Source organism: Bipolaris zeicola (genome assembly GCF_000523435.1).
Source record: "Bipolaris zeicola 26-R-13 unplaced genomic scaffold scaffold_13, whole genome shotgun sequence".
NCBI classification, from domain to species: domain Eukaryota; kingdom Fungi; phylum Ascomycota; class Dothideomycetes; order Pleosporales; family Pleosporaceae; genus Bipolaris; species Bipolaris zeicola.
In genome coordinates, this window is record NW_006912062.1 from 92,477 (window position 1) to 111,846 (window position 19,370).

At 52.9% G+C, this 19,370-nt stretch overlaps 8 protein-coding genes across 8 annotated transcripts; 4 read left to right on the forward strand and 4 right to left on the reverse strand.

Moving 5' to 3' along the window:
* Positions 1-394: 394 nt before the first annotated feature.
* On the forward strand, positions 395-3,759 carry COCCADRAFT_85450 (uncharacterized protein; the record flags this gene model as incomplete). Its single annotated transcript, XM_007710000.1, has 3 exons — positions 395-724; positions 838-3,576; positions 3,628-3,759. The coding sequence occupies 3 exons, from the start codon at positions 395-397 to the stop codon at positions 3,757-3,759; spliced, it is 3,201 nt and encodes a 1,066-aa protein (XP_007708190.1).
* Positions 3,760-4,465: 706 nt separating this feature from the next.
* On the forward strand, positions 4,466-6,624 carry COCCADRAFT_85287 (uncharacterized protein; the record flags this gene model as incomplete). Its single annotated transcript, XM_007710001.1, has 2 exons — positions 4,466-5,281; positions 5,338-6,624. The coding sequence occupies 2 exons, from the start codon at positions 4,466-4,468 to the stop codon at positions 6,622-6,624; spliced, it is 2,103 nt and encodes a 700-aa protein (XP_007708191.1).
* Positions 6,625-7,647: 1,023 nt separating this feature from the next.
* Positions 7,648-10,379, reverse strand: COCCADRAFT_85345 (uncharacterized protein; the record flags this gene model as incomplete). Its single annotated transcript, XM_007710002.1, has 2 exons — positions 7,648-9,201; positions 9,249-10,379. The coding sequence occupies 2 exons, from the start codon at positions 10,377-10,379 to the stop codon at positions 7,648-7,650; spliced, it is 2,685 nt and encodes an 894-aa protein (XP_007708192.1).
* Positions 10,380-11,042: 663 nt separating this feature from the next.
* On the forward strand, positions 11,043-12,674 carry COCCADRAFT_33247 (uncharacterized protein; the record flags this gene model as incomplete). The annotated part of the gene is made up of 2 exons (XM_007709973.1): positions 11,043-11,690; positions 11,754-12,674. 2 exons carry the CDS (start codon positions 11,043-11,045, stop codon positions 12,672-12,674), a joined length of 1,569 nt encoding a protein of 522 aa, XP_007708163.1.
* A 384-nt stretch (positions 12,675-13,058) lies between these two features.
* On the reverse strand, positions 13,059-13,274 carry COCCADRAFT_85279 (uncharacterized protein; the record flags this gene model as incomplete). The annotated part of the gene is made up of 1 exon (XM_007710003.1): positions 13,059-13,274. The coding sequence occupies one exon, from the start codon at positions 13,272-13,274 to the stop codon at positions 13,059-13,061; it is 216 nt and encodes a 71-aa protein (XP_007708193.1).
* A 1,301-nt stretch (positions 13,275-14,575) lies between these two features.
* On the reverse strand, positions 14,576-16,052 carry COCCADRAFT_33248 (glycosyltransferase family 76 protein; the record flags this gene model as incomplete). The annotated part of the gene is made up of 3 exons (XM_007709974.1): positions 14,576-15,014; positions 15,060-15,681; positions 15,734-16,052. The coding sequence occupies 3 exons, from the start codon at positions 16,050-16,052 to the stop codon at positions 14,576-14,578; spliced, it is 1,380 nt and encodes a 459-aa protein (XP_007708164.1).
* Positions 16,053-16,439: 387 nt separating this feature from the next.
* Positions 16,440-17,491, forward strand: COCCADRAFT_85388 (uncharacterized protein; the record flags this gene model as incomplete). The annotated part of the gene is made up of 4 exons (XM_007710004.1): positions 16,440-16,520; positions 16,671-16,822; positions 16,878-16,913; positions 16,966-17,491. The coding sequence occupies 4 exons, from the start codon at positions 16,440-16,442 to the stop codon at positions 17,489-17,491; spliced, it is 795 nt and encodes a 264-aa protein (XP_007708194.1).
* Positions 17,492-17,804: 313 nt separating this feature from the next.
* COCCADRAFT_1580 (uncharacterized protein) lies at positions 17,805-19,370 on the reverse strand (the record flags this gene model as incomplete). Its single annotated transcript, XM_007709940.1, has 2 exons — positions 17,805-19,068; positions 19,147-19,370. 2 exons carry the CDS (start codon positions 19,368-19,370, stop codon positions 17,805-17,807), a joined length of 1,488 nt encoding a protein of 495 aa, XP_007708130.1.

The window sequence follows — 19,370 nt, forward strand, 5'->3', positions numbered from 1 at the left end:
TGTTTCCGCTCTCGACCTCCCGCCGCACGCCTCGACTTTGCCGGCCATCCCATCTCGTCTCGGCCAGCGGCAACACGCCTGCCAACACCCACCACAAAACTACCACACATCGCCGCCCCGACCAAGCCCGCGTCCCGGTCACGGTTGGCGACATGCACGATTACTAACCCCACTGTTTCTCTCCCGCGTCTTGCTGCTCCTCCTCGACCCATCGCGTGCTTTGGTTCCCGCACGCCTGTCACCATCACCACCACCACCTCCTCCTTCTCCACCACCGCTACCAAGGCTGCCTATCAGCCACCCAAACCCTGCCCCTCCCCCACTGCGGATCCCCCTCACGCAGAGCGACGACGACGCGCACTTCTATCGCTAAAGCCCGTCGCCGTCTTGCAACATGGCCTCTGCCTCGAAGGACTCCGGCCCCAGTGCTGATGGCGTGTCCAAGACGGTGCTACACGAAACCCCAGACCCCTACACCACCATGGCACAGTTCTCGCTCGCCCCAGCGACAAAGACCACAGTAGTCACAACCACGTATACCACAACCACCACTTTTCCGCCCCTCTGTGTCAACGCCCCCGGAAGCCTGGCTGAACGAGACCCGAAAGACTACCCACTGGCCCATGTCCAAGCACCGGAGTCGATACGCAAGTTCTATTTTGAATCTGGAGGCGAACTGGCTTGCTTTGAGGAAGCAGAGGCTGCATCGGAGCGGGTGCAAGAGGTACGCCTTCGACAATTCCAGGGACATGCATGCAGCCGACGCCTTTCGCGTTACAGCTGCGCACGTCACCATTTCTTTAGTTACTATGTTTATAACTGACGCCCTACTTGCAGCAGAGATCACTCCAGGAAGCCCTCCGATCAAAGGGAAAAGTTCAGAAAGTCGAATCTTTTAATGGATCTCCAGTCTTCGCCACACCCAACCGCACGACGCGTCCCAAGATTCGAGCACATCAAGGACTACGCTCCGTGTCTGCTCGACGAAAACGAGACAATACAGACGAATCACCTCCACCTCCATCAATAACCAAGGCTGTCGAGTTGGTTGGTATGCATCGCCAAAGCAAAAAACCCAGGTTAGAGCGCGACAAGGGAACTGACCCTGCACAAATGGCCCACAACAGTGCACCAGAAGATACCGAAGGTTCGTGTCCAGCTACACCTGAAACAAATAAAGGGGAGATGGGCGCATCCCGTCTGCCAAAAACCCGACCTAGCCCGTTCCCCAAGCCCAGCGCACGACCGACACCGCAGCAACTCGGACTGGGCAGAACGCCATCCAGGCGGCATCTCCGAGAGGCTTTTACTGCATCTACACAGCCCGAAGGTAGTCATTCCAGTCAGCGCGAACACTCTCCAGAACATTCATTCCCCACAGGAGTGGTTGACGGTCCTGGCGTGGCTGCTACTCCCCCAATAGCCGAATCTGACTTGGAACCGGTCGGACCCTTTACTGAACATGGTTCCTTCTCTACCTCGCGACTTGCCCTTCTCGATACGAATTCTGTACAGGATGCTAGCTTGCCGAGCCCCAGTTTATCGCCCATCACTGCTGCCGCAAATCTTGCCCAACAAAACAGCAATGGGACCTCGTTTTCGGCCATGGACATAGACTATGATGCAAGCGAGCTCTCCGGACTTGATCTCTCCCAGGGCGAGTCTAGCAATTCACGCACAGGCGACTTTCCTCTCTTCCCCCATGATGACTCCAATACCCAACTACCGACCCCTTCCATCATGGATATACCAAACATGCTCAACTCATTCGATGCTCTGCCAGAACAGATGAAGTCGTATGTTCTTTACCAAATGCTCCGACGATGCAAAAAACCGACTTTGCACTTTGTTGCAGATGTAGTGAACCCGGCTCTCAAACGTGACTTTATCGCCTCACTTCCTACTGAGCTGAGCTTAGAGATCATCGGTTATCTGGACGTCAAGAGCATGTGCAGCGCTGCACGGGTATCAAAGTACTGGCGAAAGCTAATCGACACTCATGAGTCTGCCTGGAAGGATCTACTTGACAGGGACGGTTACAGGCTGCCGCACGGCGAGCTGGAACGAGCTGTGCAGGAAGGTTGGGGATGGCAATATCCTCACTCGGCTGATAGTTATGAGTGTGACTTGAGGGCCCAGTCGATCACTTCCCGGTCCGACAACGAAGGCTTTTCAGGTTTTCCGAGCTCAAGTTTGTCCGGTGGCCTACAAGACCAAGAAGGTGCTGTGACACGATCCTCATCAACGCGCCAAAAGAGGAAGGCTACCAGCAAACATGGCAGCGGCAGCGGCAAGAAGCAACGCAAGAATCGAGCCTCGACTAAGACCCAGACGGCCCTGTATTTGCGTCCCGCCGATCTTCATGAAGGACCGCACGCTTTCGCCAAGCGTGCAGAAGCTGCCATCTCGGACCCCAACGTGGGCTTACCTAGTCTACGCGCTATGCATCTCTTCAAATCCTTGTACCAAAGGCATCACCTCATACGCAAGAGCTGGATGGCTGAAGAAACTAAGCCAAAACACATTGCGTTCCGTGCGCATCAACGCCACGTTGTGACCTGCTTACAGTTTGATACAGACAAAATACTTACTGGCAGTGATGATACAAGTATCAATGTTTACGATACCAAGACAGGAGCACTGCGTAACCGTCTCGAGGGACATGAAGGTGGCGTATGGGCCCTTCAGTACGAAGGCAACACACTGGTGTCCGGCTCTACCGATCGCTCAGTCCGTGTATGGGACATTGACAAAGGAGAGTGCACACACGTGTTCCAGGGTCACACATCGACCGTCCGATGCTTGGTGATCCTCAAGCCAACGCATATTGGCGAGACCATCGATGGCCAACCCATCATGATGCCAAAGGAGGAGCTCATTATCACCGGTTCACGCGATTCAACGCTTCGTGTATGGAAACTTCCCAAGCCGGGTGATCGGAGCGTTATGCAAACTGGAGCATCTGCAAACGACCATGATAACCCTTACTTCATACGCGCTTTGACTGGGCACCATCATTCGGTACGCGCTATTGCTGCCCACGGGGACACTCTGGTGAGCGGTAGTTACGATTGTACTGTTCGGGTATGGAAAATTTCGACCGGAGAAGTTCTCCAGCGTCTTCAGGGTCATTCACAAAAGGTCTATAGCGTTGTCCTTGACCATGCTCGGAATCGTTGCATTAGTGGTTCTATGGACAACATGGTTAAGGTCTGGTCCCTGGAGACAGGTGCCTGTATATTCACGCTTGAGGGGCACACCTCTCTGGTTGGTCTCCTCGACCTGAGCCACGGGCGCCTAGTATCTGCGGCTGCTGACTCCACTCTCCGCATTTGGGATCCGGAAAATGGACAGTGCAAGAGTCGACTTTGTGCTCATACCGGTGCCATTACCTGTTTCCAGCACGACGGGCAAAAGGTCATATCTGGCTCTGACCGCACTCTGAAGATGTGGAATGTCAAGACTGGAGAGTTTGTTAAGGATTTGTTGACCGACCTGAGCGGCGTGTGGCAGGTCAAGTTCAACGAGCGGCGCTGTGTCGCTGCTGTTCAGCGCAATAGCATGACGTATATCGAGGTAAGCAGACGTAGGAGCTGGTTTCTTCTTTTCCGGCTAACGTTGCAACAGGTTCTCGATTTTGGCGCTTCACGCGACGGTGTTCCCGCTGAACAGCGAGGACGGCGCATTGTTGTTAATTCCAAGGGCCATGAGATTGAAGATGTCACTGATGCAGAGCCTATGGATGCAGAGCAGGCCTAGGCCTAGACACGAAACACAGACACAAACAGCATATCATTTGGGGCTGGCGCGAATGTTTCCACTTGTACAAAAGCGATACCCAAAACCGCACTTTGGCGAACGAATTGATGACACGGCATCCGAGTTTTATTATTTCAGGTAGTAATGTGGCATGGACTAGTGTAGGCACAGCCTTGGCCGGTTCTTTTGGCACACAGCAAGGTGTGGGGAAGGATGCTTGCACATGCACACATGCAGGAGTATGGGCGTTTTGTTTGTTATATATGCATAGCTAGGGCGTTTTCGACATTGCTAGTTACGGTCCGCATTTGGCGGGAGCTAAGAGGTTACCATCGACATGAGGATCATGACGAGGCCTGTGGCTTGTACGGGCACAGAACCATGTCAAATACATCAGTTTAATTATCAAGTCCCTGCGCCTTGTACTGCTTGTGATGTATTCATCTACCCTAAAGGAACGGAGGGCGTGGGGTAGTTGATGCCGATGGTCGGCACGCTACTTTTAGTCCAAGCGGTATGACGCGCTATTAGCCCACTGCCGCCGCAACTGCAACCATTTATATATACATGCATCTGTACATACACATTTTCATACATGTAGCTCAAGTCGCAAACAATCCGGTCGCATGTCAAGCCGCTGCAAAATCACGTCAGCTACTCGCCGTGACAGCACATCCGAAATGCAGACTCCAGTCCAAAAACTGTGATGCCGACCTATTTCTTTCACCTTACCTTCGAGCTTTACCCCTCGCGCTCATCGCCGGACAAGACGTTTACTCCACCACCGCAGACTGACATTTTCCATTCGGAGCTCCCGGTACACCAAAGGGCTTATTGGGGCTCTTTTCCTTTGCCATCATCGCCTTCGTCGCGCACACACAGCGGACCCTCCACCTCTCGTGAGCAACGGGCTACTTCTCGCCGACTCAGCCAGCGCACCCGGCCATCTTTCTCGGATCACCACGACAGCCCTGTGCCCGTCATCAAACCCCCAAAGAGGCCTGCGCACCGACGGACGCAGAGCTTTGCACACAGAGACTGGCGCTTCGATACCATCTCCATTCTTAGCATCGACATGAACCAGGCCGATGACACTGAGCTCGCCCCGTCTCGCGCAAAGTCCCTCAAGCACCCATCGCATGCGCCCAATCCTGGCGGTTTAGCGACAAAGGGTAAATTCATACCCTCTGACCTGAAAGATACAGAAGTCGGCTGGGGGGTCGTGCACTTGTATCGGGATGGGCAAGAGACACCGGGCTTGTACGATGAGGTGGATCGAGGGGACAAGACCTTCAATGAGGAAGACTGCACAACGCTGTGTATACTGGCGGTCCCTTCATACATGACGCCGTCGGACTTTTTGGGCTTCATGGGTGAGCAGACGAGGGAGTATGTCTCACATTTCAGACTCATTAGGACCAGCAGAGCCAACAAGTACATGGTGCTCATGAAATTTCGTGAGGCCAAGAGGGCGCGTGAGTGGAGGAAAGAGTGGGACGGCAAGCCTTTCAACAGCATGGAGGTGAGATGACAATAACTGGACGAATGCATATCATTTTAGTTGCTAACCAGACCTAGCCTGAATACTGTCATGTCGTCTTTGTCAAGTCGATCAACTTTCAAAACGGCGACTCAAACCGTGACCCGACTTCGTACCCAGACCTTACGAACGATCCCTTTGCGCCCGCTGCAACAAAACAGCCCACAGCCCCTCTTCCGCCAGCGACTACTGTCTCCTCGCCAGTCGATGGCCCATCAATAGCATCATCACTGACTGCAAAGCCACACGCTCCACCTACACCGGCTCTAGTAGAGCTGCCGACATGTCCTGTCTGTTTGGAGAGGATGGACGAAACAACGGGCCTGCTCACGATACTCTGCCAGCACGTCTTTCATTGTGCCTGTCTTGAGAAATGGCGAGGCTCAGGCTGTCCAGTCTGTCGATATACACAAAACGACGCCTTTACCTCGCACCACAGCGCTGATGGTGACAGTCCAGACAATGAATGTAGTGTTTGTGGATCTACGCAGAACCTCTGGATCTGTCTCATCTGCGGTAACATAGGATGTGGCCGCTATGATTCGGCGCATGCATTCGCACATTACGAGGCCACAAGCCATACGTATGCCATGGACGTAGTGACGCAGCATGTCTGGGACTATGCAGGCGACGGATATGTTCATCGACTCATACAAAACAAAGCCGATGGTAAACTTGTGGATATGCCTGCTTCAAACCAGTCATTCAGCGCGCCTGGTATGACGGGCTACGCCAACGACACGGTCCCGCGCGAGAAGCTGGACAACATGGGCATGGAGTACGCCTACCTCCTCACCTCCCAGCTCGAATCACAACGCGCATACTTTGAAGAGCAACTTGAGCGTGCCGTAGACAAGGCCGCCAAAGCCGCCACTTCAGCCGACGAAGCAACACGCAGCGTAGCCGCTCTATCCCAAAAACTCAACCAGCTCTCGACCGAGCACCAAGAAGCAACCGCCACAATCGCCTCACTAACCAAAGAATCCGCCCGCAACGCCCAAAAAGCAGCACAGGCATCCGACCTCGCTCGCAAACTCACCAAGCAGTACAAGGAAGAGCAGATTGTCAACGAGTCGCTCATGCAGCGCATCAAGCATCTGGAGCTCAAAGCCCAAGAGGCCGAACAGCGCGTCGCCGAACTGGAAGCAGCCAAAGCAGATCTCGAGGAACAGAATCGTGATTTGAGTTTTTTCATTAGTGGCCAGGAGAAGTTGAAGGAAATGGAAGGGAATGCGGTGTTGGGGTTGGAAGAGGGTGAGGTTGAGGGTGCGAGTGTTGAAGTGGGGAAGAACAAGGCGAGGAGAAAAGGCAAGAAAAAGGCGTGATTTTTGGTTCGAATGCCTTCTAGTCGCTCGCCCCCTTTTTTTTTCTTTTTTCTTTTGTCCCCTCGTTGTCACCGTCTAATCTTTAGCGGCATGGGGTTATGCAGGGTAAGGCTTTTTTGTAACTAGACTAGTAGGCCTCTGGGTTTCCCGTCTGTCTTTTTTCTTTCCATGTAAAGTAGGAGGGTTAACGTGTGAAACAACAAGGCTTAGGCGTAAATAACGGTGGTGAAATAGATACCCATATGATATCCTGTTTGGATCATCTACTTATTTTACCTTTACGTCCTCCGTTGGGTACTTATATTATCTGTTAGTTGGCTCGCTGGAAACCAAGAACAAGTAAGCACATAATGGCATTCTACTGTAGTGTTTGTTCAATTGCTTTCAAATTCATCTCGTGTAGTACAGAATTTATTTACCCTAACCCCTTTGCTCATCCTATTACGAATGAAAACAAGGCACAAAAAGGTACAGTGAGAAAAAAATAAATAAACAAAGGTCCGGGAGAAAGGGTAAATAAAATAAAAAACACCAGCCGTCTCGGGTCGTCAAGGTCGTGTTTTTCATTGCTAACAAGGTGATGGAGAGAGAGACATTGAGATGAAGAGGTACACAGAGAGAGAGAGAGAGAAGGAAGTCATAAATAGAGACGCTTGTTGCTCCAGGTCCAAAGTAAGCAAAGGGGGCCGCGGAGAACGAGGGAACAACGCCTGAGAAGGAATGCAGATGTTGAGATGAGGCGAGTGAGTAGAAAGCTCCATGGCGCCAATGCAAAGTCCGTAGGAAAAGACAAACCAACAGACTCCGTAATAAATGTGCGCCCACAATGTTTTGCTGTGCCTTGGCTGGTCATGATTCTGACGCTGGTGGGCTCAAGGGTGTCGTAACTGTTGCTGTATCACCAACCTGAACAAGATATGCTGATCATTCTATCCAAGACCAAAAACGGCCAGGAAGTGATTGCGCAATCTCAGCACAATCGAATGCATAACGTTTTTCAACGTCAGGTACCGATCAAACACATCAGATCCAGTCGTCGTCAACGACCTTCTTCGAGTGACCAATGGAGATTTCCCTGTCAAAACCTAGTCCTAAGCCAAGGCCAATGTCCATTTTGGGGGGTGCCTGAAGTTGAGGTGGGGCCTCAACCTTCTTCTTGGGACTCTGTTTGAGAGGGCTGGCACTGCTCTTGCTTTCACCGGCACCCATACGCACAGTCTTGACGTCCCAGTCATCTTCAAGGGCAGCCCCAATCCATACTTTGACGCTGTCGTGGACTGCGCCATAGTACTTGGGGTTGCAAGCACGAAGGTGGCCCATGACCTTTTCGAAGCCAGAAACCTTGAGCTCCTGGCGGAATTGGTTGCGAGCAGAGCGGGTGGGTATGGAGGCAATGATTCCGTTGAGGAGATCAATGTGAGTGGCGAGGTAATTGGTAGCATCCCATTCTACACCACCGACATAGGGTGCTGCTGGGACAATAGCTCGCTGGCCTGGGAAATGAGTCTTGGCATACGACCTGCCCTCTGTTGGTCTTGGTGGGACTGGAACTACGTTCAAATGGTGAATGAATATCCAGAAGACTTCTTTGGTAACATTGGACAGCTCTTTACACCAAACTTGGTATGGACGCGGCTGATGCATTTGAAGGATGAAGGGGACTGTTGATGTCTCCTTCTCCTTTACGGGATCCTTGAGGTACTTCATCAATTCGGCAGCACGAGTTCCCAGTTCGGCCTCTGGAGCCATAGAGAGGTGTGCGAAGATGATTTCGATGATGAGCTCACGCGTAGTAAACTCACTCGGGCCTTTGTGCTCCTCATCAAAAAGCATGGCAAGCAGAGCTGGGTAGAGCGTGGAGGAGATTTCCTTGAGTTGCTTTAGGGCCGTTGCAGTGGTGCAAAGTCCTTTGAGGCAGCGAAGCAGTTCGTGAAGCAAGGTGTCTTCGTGATCCTCGCGCCATTCGATCTCCATGATGCGATGGAGGAGGCCTACCAGTTCAGTCATACCACCATCCTGGATGAAATTGTCAACCCAGTCAACTGTCTCGTTGCGAATGAGCAGGCGAAGTTTGTGCAGTTTGCCAACCTCGACGTTTTGGGGCTTTGGCGTCTTTTTCAAGTAAGCAATAAACTCGTCAGCTTTGACTGACTTGGCACCGTTGGACACGGAACGTTCTGAATGATTAGACCTCAAGGAGCGCATAGAGGGAGACTTTGGGATGGTTGCAGTCTTGGCAGACGTCTTGCGCTCACCCAAGTCGCCTTTCTGCTTCTTGGTCGGTGAATCATTTCTGTTGAAGGTAAATGTCCTACTCCTTGGACGCTCGCGCTTGGTCGAGTAGCCAGACGGATCTGCTTGTGCATCAAGGTCAGCGTCATCCACAGGAGATCCGTGCCGCGACTTGGACGTCTTTTGTGCTGCCGGCTTGGTGGTTTCCCCGGCGGAAGCGGTGCCAGACGAGCTGCGCGAAGTTTGAGGAGTGTCGAGCTTGTGCATGCGCACAAAGTCGGCCTTGACTTCGAGTTTCAATGTTCTCATCTGCGCACGTTGGTGGGTAGGGATATTTCGCGATTCCTGCGGAGGTGAGCACACGAGCAGGTCGGGGAAGTAACAAGACTTACGAGAACCTCTTCGAATTCAGCATCGACGACCTTGGGGTCGTGCTTGACAGTGGGGGTTGGGGGGCCGTCAGCCTGCTTAGCCTTGCCGTTAAAGGCAGCGACGGCGGCCATGACTCTGTTTTGTTTCTTTGGTGAGGCTGGGGGCGGGGGCGGTGCCATGGGCTTGACACTGAAGTCCTTGCTGCCGCTGTCGGTACTAGCTCTACCAAGCGCTGGCCTCGTGGATTTGCTTTTGCTGGGAGAAGGGTCTCTGAAGCGGCCTTCATTGCCCTGTGTGTCGGACAGGGGCATGCGCTCGTTGCTCCTCTTGCGGGAGAATGTGTCAAGGAGCAGAGAGGTGGTGGACGAGCTGGCGGCAAACATAGACTTGGGCCGCTGTTTGGTGGCGGGGTTTCGCACCGCAGGCTGACCGTACTCGAAGAAGTTGCGCTGCTTGGTGGGCGAGTAGTCAGCTGGAGGGAATCGGCCAAGGCCTCCCTCGGTGCTGGTGCGGGGACGACTGTCCAGAGGGGTATTGGAGGCAGCGGGCATGGCGGACTGGGAACTGAACTCTGCCCAGATGGGAGTGGGAGGGGGCGGTGGCGCGTATGCGGCGCGGGACGGCTCAGTGTTTTCTTTGTCTCTCGATTCCTTGTTGGGGGAGCGGTCTCGGGATTTGGCCTTGCTGAACATGGCAGCCAGGTTGGTGGACGACTTGGGGCGGGGGGATTTTTCTGGTTCGTCCTGCGACCGCCTCAAGTCAGACGACTTCTTTTCCTTGGGCTTGTCGTCGGCACGCTTTGCCAGCGATCGCAGCGACACAGAGCTGAGCGACTTTTTGTGCAGGCTCTTCTTGGTGCTTGTGGAGCGGTTGTCGTTGGACTTGCGGGGTGACGACTGGCTGGCGCTGTGAGGGTGGTCTGGCGGGAGCAGTGGTGGCTGGAGGCTGGGGGCGGGCAGGAAGGGCGGCGAAGCGGACACGGGTGTGTATGGGATGGCAGAGCCTTCGGTGGGCGAGCGCCTGTGGCCCCTGGATGATATAAAAGATCTCAGGACCGCGGAGCGATTACGGCGATGGCCCGTTGTTGTTGGGGCTGGTGATTGTGCGGCAGCAGCACCCGCGGCGGCGGCAGTGGTGGTAGCAGCAGCCATGTTCGGCGCGGCCTTGAGGTCAGGCTCCGGGCAAGAAGAAGAAGAAGGCAACAAAAGGAGAGGAGGGGGAGGGGGGAAGTTGAAACGGGATGAACAGGTCTAGGGCAGCAGAATGGCAGACATGGCAGACAAATGATGGTGGTGGTGTTGGTGGTGGGTGTGGATGTGGTTGTGGTTGCACTGGCTGCATGGGCCGGCTATGCCCTGCCGAGTTGGTGGATAAACATTGCGGGCAATCGTCCCAGCAACGCCGCGCTAACGCGGAGAGCATGTCCTGGCCGCCCTGCAAGCCCGTGGAGCAAACGCCCATGCATGCCACCGTCATTCCACTAACTCTTATCGACGTGCAAATTCATGCCTCGGCCACCTGCTTCGATTCCCATCGACAACAAATAATAATAAAAACAACAACAAAATGCCCTCTTTGTCGCTAGCACCTGCCCCCGATCCCGCGCCTGCAGCCTGTAACCTGGTGCCTGCCTCTGCCTGCATCGCTTGTCTATATATGTGTGTGCACATATTACTTATACTCACTCATCTTCCATTTGTGTCTGTATGCTATGCATGCAACAAGCAACCAACAAACCCCGTGCACCCCCACCACAAACACTCACCATCTCCCCTCCTCACGATGCCTTCTCCTCTTTGTCCCCCTCCTTCACCATGCCTTACTTTCCCACGCCCCTCGCCGCCCTCCTGCGCCTCTCCATCTCCCCAATCCTGACCAGGCTCCCCAAGATATTGGTCCCCGAATCCCCACATCCACTTGTAGACACACAAATGCCCGCTGCCGGCACGGCGCCACAATTGCACACGTCCCTTACACACACCGACCCAATCGGGCACCCCTCTGGTCCGAACACGCTTCTCTGGCACCTCACAAGGTTGACGTCGCCGCAACTGTACCGGTTCTTGTCAAAGCATACTCCGTTGCCCTCAATCGTCGTCGCGCAAATGCACCGTGTCGACCCCCCGCTGCCTGACCCGCACAGTCGGTCAAAGTTGCACGTCGAGTCGCAGGGCCGAGATGCACATACGCCGTTGATGCATTGCCGCCCACTTGTGCACGCATTGCCGCACCGCCCGCAGTTCAGTGCATCCGACGTCGTGTCGCGGCACACACCCTCGCATCGCTCCACCCCAAGCCCCTCACACGGTTGCCCGCTCGGCGTTGCGCTGCTTGTCGATGCGCTTGTTGACGTGACTGTCGTTGAAGACGCCGCCGACGTACTCGATACGGATGAGGCAAGAGACGATGACGATGGCATACTGCTGCTGCTGCTATTCAAACTAACCGACACACTACTAACCGTCGACGAGCTTGAGCTACTACTAGCCAAATCCGACAATGAACTACTGCTTGATAGTTGAGAGGAAGTCACGCTGCTGCTGCTGATAGAAGCAGTTGCTGATGATGTAATATTGTCTGACGAACTTGTAGCCACAATCGACGATGAAGACGGGCTACTCGAAGACACCAAAGAGCTCTCAGAAGTAGCAGTTGGACTGCTCGAAATGCTGATCAAACTGCTCGAAGTGCTGGATGCACTACTTGGGACAACTGATGAGCTGTTCGACGTTGCCGAAGAGCTGCTGGTCGGAACCATGCTTGTCCCACTCGAACTGCTGGATAAGCTGCTGGGAGATGTCGATGAGCCAGTGCTAGACGCCACACTCGTCGCTGAAGACGGCCCACTCAAACTACTAGACGAGCTGTCCGTTGATACTGATGCACTGCTAGTAGCTGTCACACTTGTACCTGACGACGTGCCATTCAAACTGCTTGCTGAACTACTCACTGAGCTGCTCGCCATGGTCGACGGACCAACTTCGCTTCCAGTGCTAGATAGACTGCTCAGACTTGTAGGCGATGAGCTTGGTCCCGTTGCTGTAACACTCGAGCTACTAAAGTTGCTTGTCGCGCTGGCTGATGTGCTACTAACAAATGAGCTACTGCTTTCAGTCAAGGACGTGACTGAACTAGACAAGGTGCTGCCTGTGCTGCTAACGGATGCGCTGCTAACAGAGGCACTGCTTGACCCAGTTGAGGATGCCGTTGAACTCGATAATGCGCTGCTGTCGCTGCTACTAGATTGTGACGACGAAGTCGAACTAGATAATGAGCTGCTTGTGCTGCCAGAAGAGGCCACACTCGACACTGCGCTGCTACTGGACAGTGTTGAAGACGACGAAGCCAAAGTAGACGATGCAGAAGACACAGAGACACCTGGGCAAGACCCACTGGTGGTCACAGTCGAAGTAATCGTTGTCGTGGCTGTATTCGTCACAACCTAGCAATAATTTAGCATTCTAAACACTTTCTTTTTTTGTCCAGTCTCCCTCCACATATACGAGCTTACTTACAGTTCCAAGATACGATACCAAAGCGGTAGTAATGTTTGCACAAGAGCAGGCAGACGAGTAGGCCCCAGAGTTACAGGCCTGTGTGGCATACGAAGGCCGCAGTCCAAACACGGTTGTTGTGGAGAAATCTGTAGGGAGAGCCTGGCGCATCACAAGTTGCTTGCCCTGCGACACTGTCGACTGGGGCGGTGCCTCACTTGGTGTCACGGGCACAGTGGGTGGGCATGGTGGAGTCGTCGTTGAGATGGTCTGGCTGAGAACCGTAAGGGTGATACTACAGTAAACATGATCAGTCTGAGCTCCCAAGTAGATATCTCAAAGAGGTGCGTTCACGTACATGGGGTGCCAAATCACACTGGTAGTGAGAAAGTCCTCACAATCCTCCACTGCCCGAACTACGCTTGACATGCTGCCATCGCCAAAGACGGCACTGTAACAAGCGTCCGATGTGGAGCATTGTTGTCTGGGTTCCAGCACGGCTGCTAAAGCCGTCGAGAGAGCAAGGAGGGTAGCAAAGGTAGACAACTTCATCTTGGCTCTGATGGCAATTTGCGATTGTAGATATCGTACAGTCAATGCTGCGTGCCCAACCACGATTATCGAGCCGTAGAGCAGAATTTATACATCTGTCCCGTTGTACTTCAGGCCTGGTACCTGAAATACTGTTTATTGAAGTCTTACCCTCATCAGTCCAAAAACATACCAACCTTGATCCACCCTCTGGCGCTGGTCCGGTGCCAGTTGACGCCTTCTTGCAAGTCTCAGTCGAGGCGTATTACCCTCGAGCGACATACGCCGAACTCGAGCGCCGGATGTGTTGCTCCAGTGTTGCCAGTGGCGGTCGAGGCGCTGGTCATAATCAACGGACGTTGCAAGCCGACTAGCCCACGACCACGACGCCACGTCGTATTCTTGCTTGGTTAGAGATTAGGCTGTCAACGAAAGGCGCCGCCAGGGCACTTGGCTTCTGCACCTTATGCAGGTACTATGTATATTGCCAAGCGGGCACTCTACAGTAAGCAGAAGCAGGCTGATGCCCACTGCTCGATACAGCGTCCATGGCACGCCACAGCCACAAATACGGGAATCTCATGTCTTGATGAATCCCAGAGTAAGATGAATGTGCATGAAATTGTTGCACGAACTGCAGGCCCGTGCAATACTTTAGCATCAAAGGTCGTGTTTGCTGACAACCCTTCGCTTCGAGCTGTGATACGAGACGTTTTTTTTCTGTAGGATGCCGTCTCTACTGCTACCTGACTTTTTGTCAAAAAAATGTATAGTAGCAGCACTGGGCGTGGTGGGGGGAAATCCAGAGCCATAGCACTGGGATATACCCGCATACCAGCTGACGCTCCATTGGTAACTCCAAAGGCACATTAGTACAGAGCCTTGGCGGTACCAGAAATATGGCTTGGAATTGGGCGCACTTGGATGGCAGCAGAGTGTGTCGCACCAAACGCGGGGAGTTGGACTGCTCAATAGTTAGAGTACACGCTTTTGAATGCCACCAATATCTGCGCGACCGTGTTTGCGCAGCTATGTTACATCTTTGTTCATCGAATCCCGGTACTCATTTATCAACATATAGTGTGGAGGATAGAGATAACGAGTTAACCCCGTCACACCTCGACTGCACGTTCGATGACCCAGCATGTTGATCTTGCTCATCTTGCTGGGTGAAATCTCAGCCCAAGACCGTTTCGATCAACCGAAAGAGCTTTCAAGGCTATAAAAGGCTGCATTATGGTTCCTTAATTTATCAAAAAAATACCATGGTTGAGTTCAATAAAATCCCGTCTTTCACTAAGCAAGGCAATTGATCTAGAAATCTATGCTGGCGGGAGAAAATTCGCATAAAGCATCCCTTGAACTAGCGAGTAAATGACCATACCGCGAACTAACCATTGTGCCCTCGACGATAGGTTCTTTGTGGAAGACGATCCCTGCGAGTCTATCGCCCATGTCGCAACCATCAGGTACCAAACAGGATAGCCTGAGGCGATGCGATTGACAATCTGAACATGAAAAGTTGTGACAGCCGAGACAGCCAGGAATAATTGTGGAAGTGCCAATTCAGGTAGCTTGCATATGGCAGAACCTGCATCCTGCGTAACGCTGGCTCCAGAGACAGGGGTTGTACGCAACAGGTCCCCAGCGCAGCTGCGGAGAAGGGTGACACTAGAGGTAAACAGAAGCCATAGCATCGGTGCTGCTAGCATAAACAGGGGCAAATTCGATACAGTCCAGTACCGGAAAAGTCCCACATTCCTGAAGAAAGGTTAGATCAGTAAGCATCTCATGGAGGTCACTTACCAGTAATGGCTTTGTGCCCACGAGTAGATGCTTGGGAGGCGTTTCTCGCACCATGGTCGGATTCCAGTGCCACTCTCTCCATTGCAGAACTCTGTATACGCAAGATACTGCGGCCCGATAAAGGCAATGGCTATCAGACTACCCGAAATACAAGTGACGAGGATCCGCCTTACGTCATGGATGCTTCGCTGGGTAGACTTAAGGGCAAAAAGATATCTCACGACATCGTACAATAGTATGGTGCCGCTAAGCAAGCCATTGCTTCTCATAAGGGTTGCGGTGGCGAAAAAGAGGCCAGCGCCGACCTTCTGGATGTCTTCCTGGATCGAAAAGGTTGTGCTTCTAGCTATGGTCCTGGATTGAGCGTATAGAAGCATACCCGTAAAATTCAGGAGAGAGAAGATAGCCTCTGCATATGGCGCACACATGAACAGAGATGCAGGTGTCAAAACATGCAGAATGGCCGCAACAAAGGGAATCGTTTTTTGTTGTTGCGGTTCCAGAACCAGGGTCAGGAGACGATGCAGCACTAGCACAGAAATGAGGTGGCAAGCGTTGGAAACAATGATACCAGCCAGCACGTAGTAGTGAAGCGGAGGTGTTACGCTTCCACTCACGACTGCTGGCAATCAGCACTCGTCCGGAAATAGTAGCCGCTTCTTACTCACATTGACCCGTTACTATGTTGAGGAGACGCGAGTACGCCCCGCTGAAAGCCCATGCTTGTTCATGGATCAGCCCACGCTCAGCCGACTTTACAAAGTACAAAGCGTCCCATCGGAGCAGATTAAGTACGAATCGCTCAAAGCGTGTATAGACATTGAAATGGTCGTGGCGCTGCACGCTTGTATCCAGGAGTATGAGTCCTGATGTATCGTACCCAGGGCCTGGACAGAAGGCTGCAAGTGTTAGGAGAGCTGTCTTCCACAGACAAAACAATGAAACCAAGCGACTAGTTGAGCGTTGTCCAGAAGACTCGGATGCGCTCTTCATGTTGCGATTCGGGATGTCGTGGTAGAGGGACTTGCCGCACTCCGATTGGGTAGGGCGTTAGCGTCGGCCAAAGGTTGTTCCACCTCCGCGCCCACTCGCTTCGCGTGGATTTCGGTAGGAGCGACTTCTGTGCCCGCTCTCGATTTCTTCGTCAAGCCCAATTTCGCCAACGTCAATTTCGTCGACCGCCGCCAACACACAACGTAAGCGCACTTCCACATAATGAATGCTCGTTAGCATTTCCGCCGCATCTCTTTGCATATGCATGAGTACGAGGCGTGAGGATGGCTAGAGTTGTAGAACGGTCGCAAGGCCTTCTCGCTCTTACGAGATTCAAACCGAAAATGCGTTGAACATTCGCTAATGGTTTGTTCTCTATGACAGAAAATGCCACCAAAAGGAAGCGGTAAGAAGCCTGCGGCTTTCCCCCAGGCCACTTCTAAGTCGGCTGCGGCGAAGAAGCAGAAGGTGAGTCCCCCTCTCTCTCCATTCGTATCAAATACTGCCTTTGCTGCTGAGCACAAGCTTTTCCATTCGCCCTCTCTACCTTCTAACCATCAACTCAATTCAATTGCGCACATCCAGTTCCATGGAAAACTTTTCAGCTAACCAAGATAGAACCCTCTCATCGAGAAGAGGCCCCGCAACTATGGCATCGGCCAGGACATCCAGCCCCAGCGCAACCTCGGCCGCATGGTCCGATGGCCAGCCTACGTCCGCCTTCAGCGCCAGAAGAAGATCCTCAACATGCGCCTGAAGGTCCCTCCTTCGTTCGTCTCCCACAAATAAACCTTATACAATGGCCCACGTCTGACTTTGATCCAGCATCGCTCAGTTCCAGCACGTTGCCGACCGTAACCTGTACGTTACCCACTGCCATTTTTCGTCTTCAATCGCTAACACCCACATTCAGCGCCACCCAGTCCTTCAAGCTCCTCAACAAGTACCGCCCCGAGACCAAGGCCGAGAAGAAGGAGAGGCTCACCAAGGAGGCCACCGCCGTTGCCGAGGGCAAGAAGAAGGAGGATGTTTCCAAGAAGCCCTATGTCGCCAAGTACGGTCTGAACCACGTTGTCGGCCTCATTGAGAACAAGAAGGCTTCGCTCGTCCTCATCGCCAACGATGTCGACCCCATTGAGCTCGTCATCTTCCTGCCAGCTCTCTGCCGCAAGATGGGTGTCCCATACGTCATTGTCAAGGGCAAGGCCCGTCTCGGTACGGTCGTCCACCAGAAGACCGCTGCCGTCCTGGCCCTGACCGAGGTCCGCTCCGAGGACAAGAACGAGCTCCAGAAGCTCGTCACCGCTGTCAACGACGGTTACCTCGAGTCACACCACAAGGAGGCTTCCCGCCACTGGGGTGGTGGTATCATGGGTGCCAAGGCCAACGCTCGCATGGAGAAGCGCAGGAAGGCTGTTGAGAACGCCATCAAGATCTAAGCATGTCTTGGGGTGTTTGGAAGGGTTCATGATGACTTTATGGCGTGTCTCTTATCTCTGCATGTATGCGGTTCACAATACCAACGGAGTTTAGGAGGGTTAAAAGAAGTCGCTAACGACTACATTGACTGGAATCGATTTGATAACGCACGCCAATTCTACACTAATCATGTGATGTGATGTTGTTGGCTAAATTTTTGCATATCAGGTAGTGATATATTTGTTGGGCTTGCCGCTTCAGTTGAAGCTAGCTGCACTCACAAGAGTGTTCTGTGGATAGTCCTATGCCTGGGTACGGTCGAGGCAACTCATTCTAAAAGTTATCGATCCTGGTACCAATGTTTCGTGCATTCGCCAGATTGACCAGCTCCCCACCGACCACGACATCCATCAGGCCCAATCCTACGCTTTTGTATATTACGTTACCCTTGACTAACCACTCTATCAGCCTTTCATGCGCCTTGTCCTTACTCTCGTGGTGTTTATCCTTCTCTTTCCCATTCCCACCTCGTCTCTTCTTCTTCGCCGCCTCGCACTCGCCCAGCTCGACACCATCCACGTCGAGGCCCTCATCTTCCATCTTCTTACTAGCCATACACTCGATGCGTCTCCTCTCTGCATCCCGCTTCAACATGACTAGCTCTCCGATTTCAACAACTTGCTCGGGGCCCAGGCCAGCTTGCACGACTTCACCTGCTTCTTTCAGACACCTGTCTACGCTGTCTACCACAATCGCACCCCCTTGCTGGGCATGCTTGTGGAAATGGCGGTGGCCGTGCTCAGGCGCGACGTTCTGGCGCACAACGTCTGGATGCAGTTCTATCATTGAGGGGGAAACTGAGCCAATGGCTGCTATGTAGCGGCCTTTCTTACGGCCTTCGGGGTTGGTCAGGATGGCTGCTGGGAAGAGTGGTATTGCGGAGGGCGTGCAGAGAAAGATACAGCTGCTCGAGCGAAGCGTATCGTGTAGGTAGCGATTGTACTCGCCATGCGAGGGAGTCAGGATTTGTATCTTTGGCCTGTGGAGGACTTCAGTCTGCGATGGAGCTGATTGTCTGTACGCGGGAATATGCTGAGGATCTGGATTAAATCCTTTGGGCGCTTCGTGCGGGTTGTATAGTGTCTCGAGTAGTTGATGCACGCGCTCGAAATCGCGGTTGATGATGTTTAGATGATGAATTTCTTCGCCTCGAAGTAAGAGCGCCAGGCGTATATGCCAGTAAGCTTGTCGCCCGGCTCCAAAGACAACCACGTCATGTACATTGCGCCGTTTCTTAAACAGCATGGTACTTGCGAGCGCAGTGCGGAAAGCTGTTACTTCAGAGGTGTTGAGAAGAGCGCGCAGCTTGCCGGAGTTGTCGAATAAGGTAAGACTGCCATGTTGCGTAGTCGAGGAAGTAAGTGACAGTAAGTGACGAGGCGATGTCGTGGTGTCCAAACTCTTGGTTGATGCTGTAGAATTCTGAGATATTGTGACTGAACCCAGGGAAGAAGTTATCGACTCAGTGTCAGACAACCTTGAGGCCTTGCTACTATCGCTCAGATGTGTTGTAATCTTGACTCCGAGGCCGTCGTTGCTATATCGTAAGTATCAGTAACAGGTACACCATTTCCATGTTCAAACTCGAAAAGAAAAAAAAGAAAGCCAGACATACCTACTAGCCGGCGTAACCGTCATCGTTCCTCCATCCTTGCTTCTCAAAGTCGTCCCGGCAGACTGGTAACTCTCACAGCACCCATTGTCACTTTCTTCTTCGGTACTTGTTGAATAGTGATGCAGTGCATCTGCGAGGCTTTGCTGCAAGTCTAGTATGTCCTGCTTCGTCAATTGCAAAAGAAGTGTGCGGACGTCGGATTCAGACAGTACTGTAAGCGACAT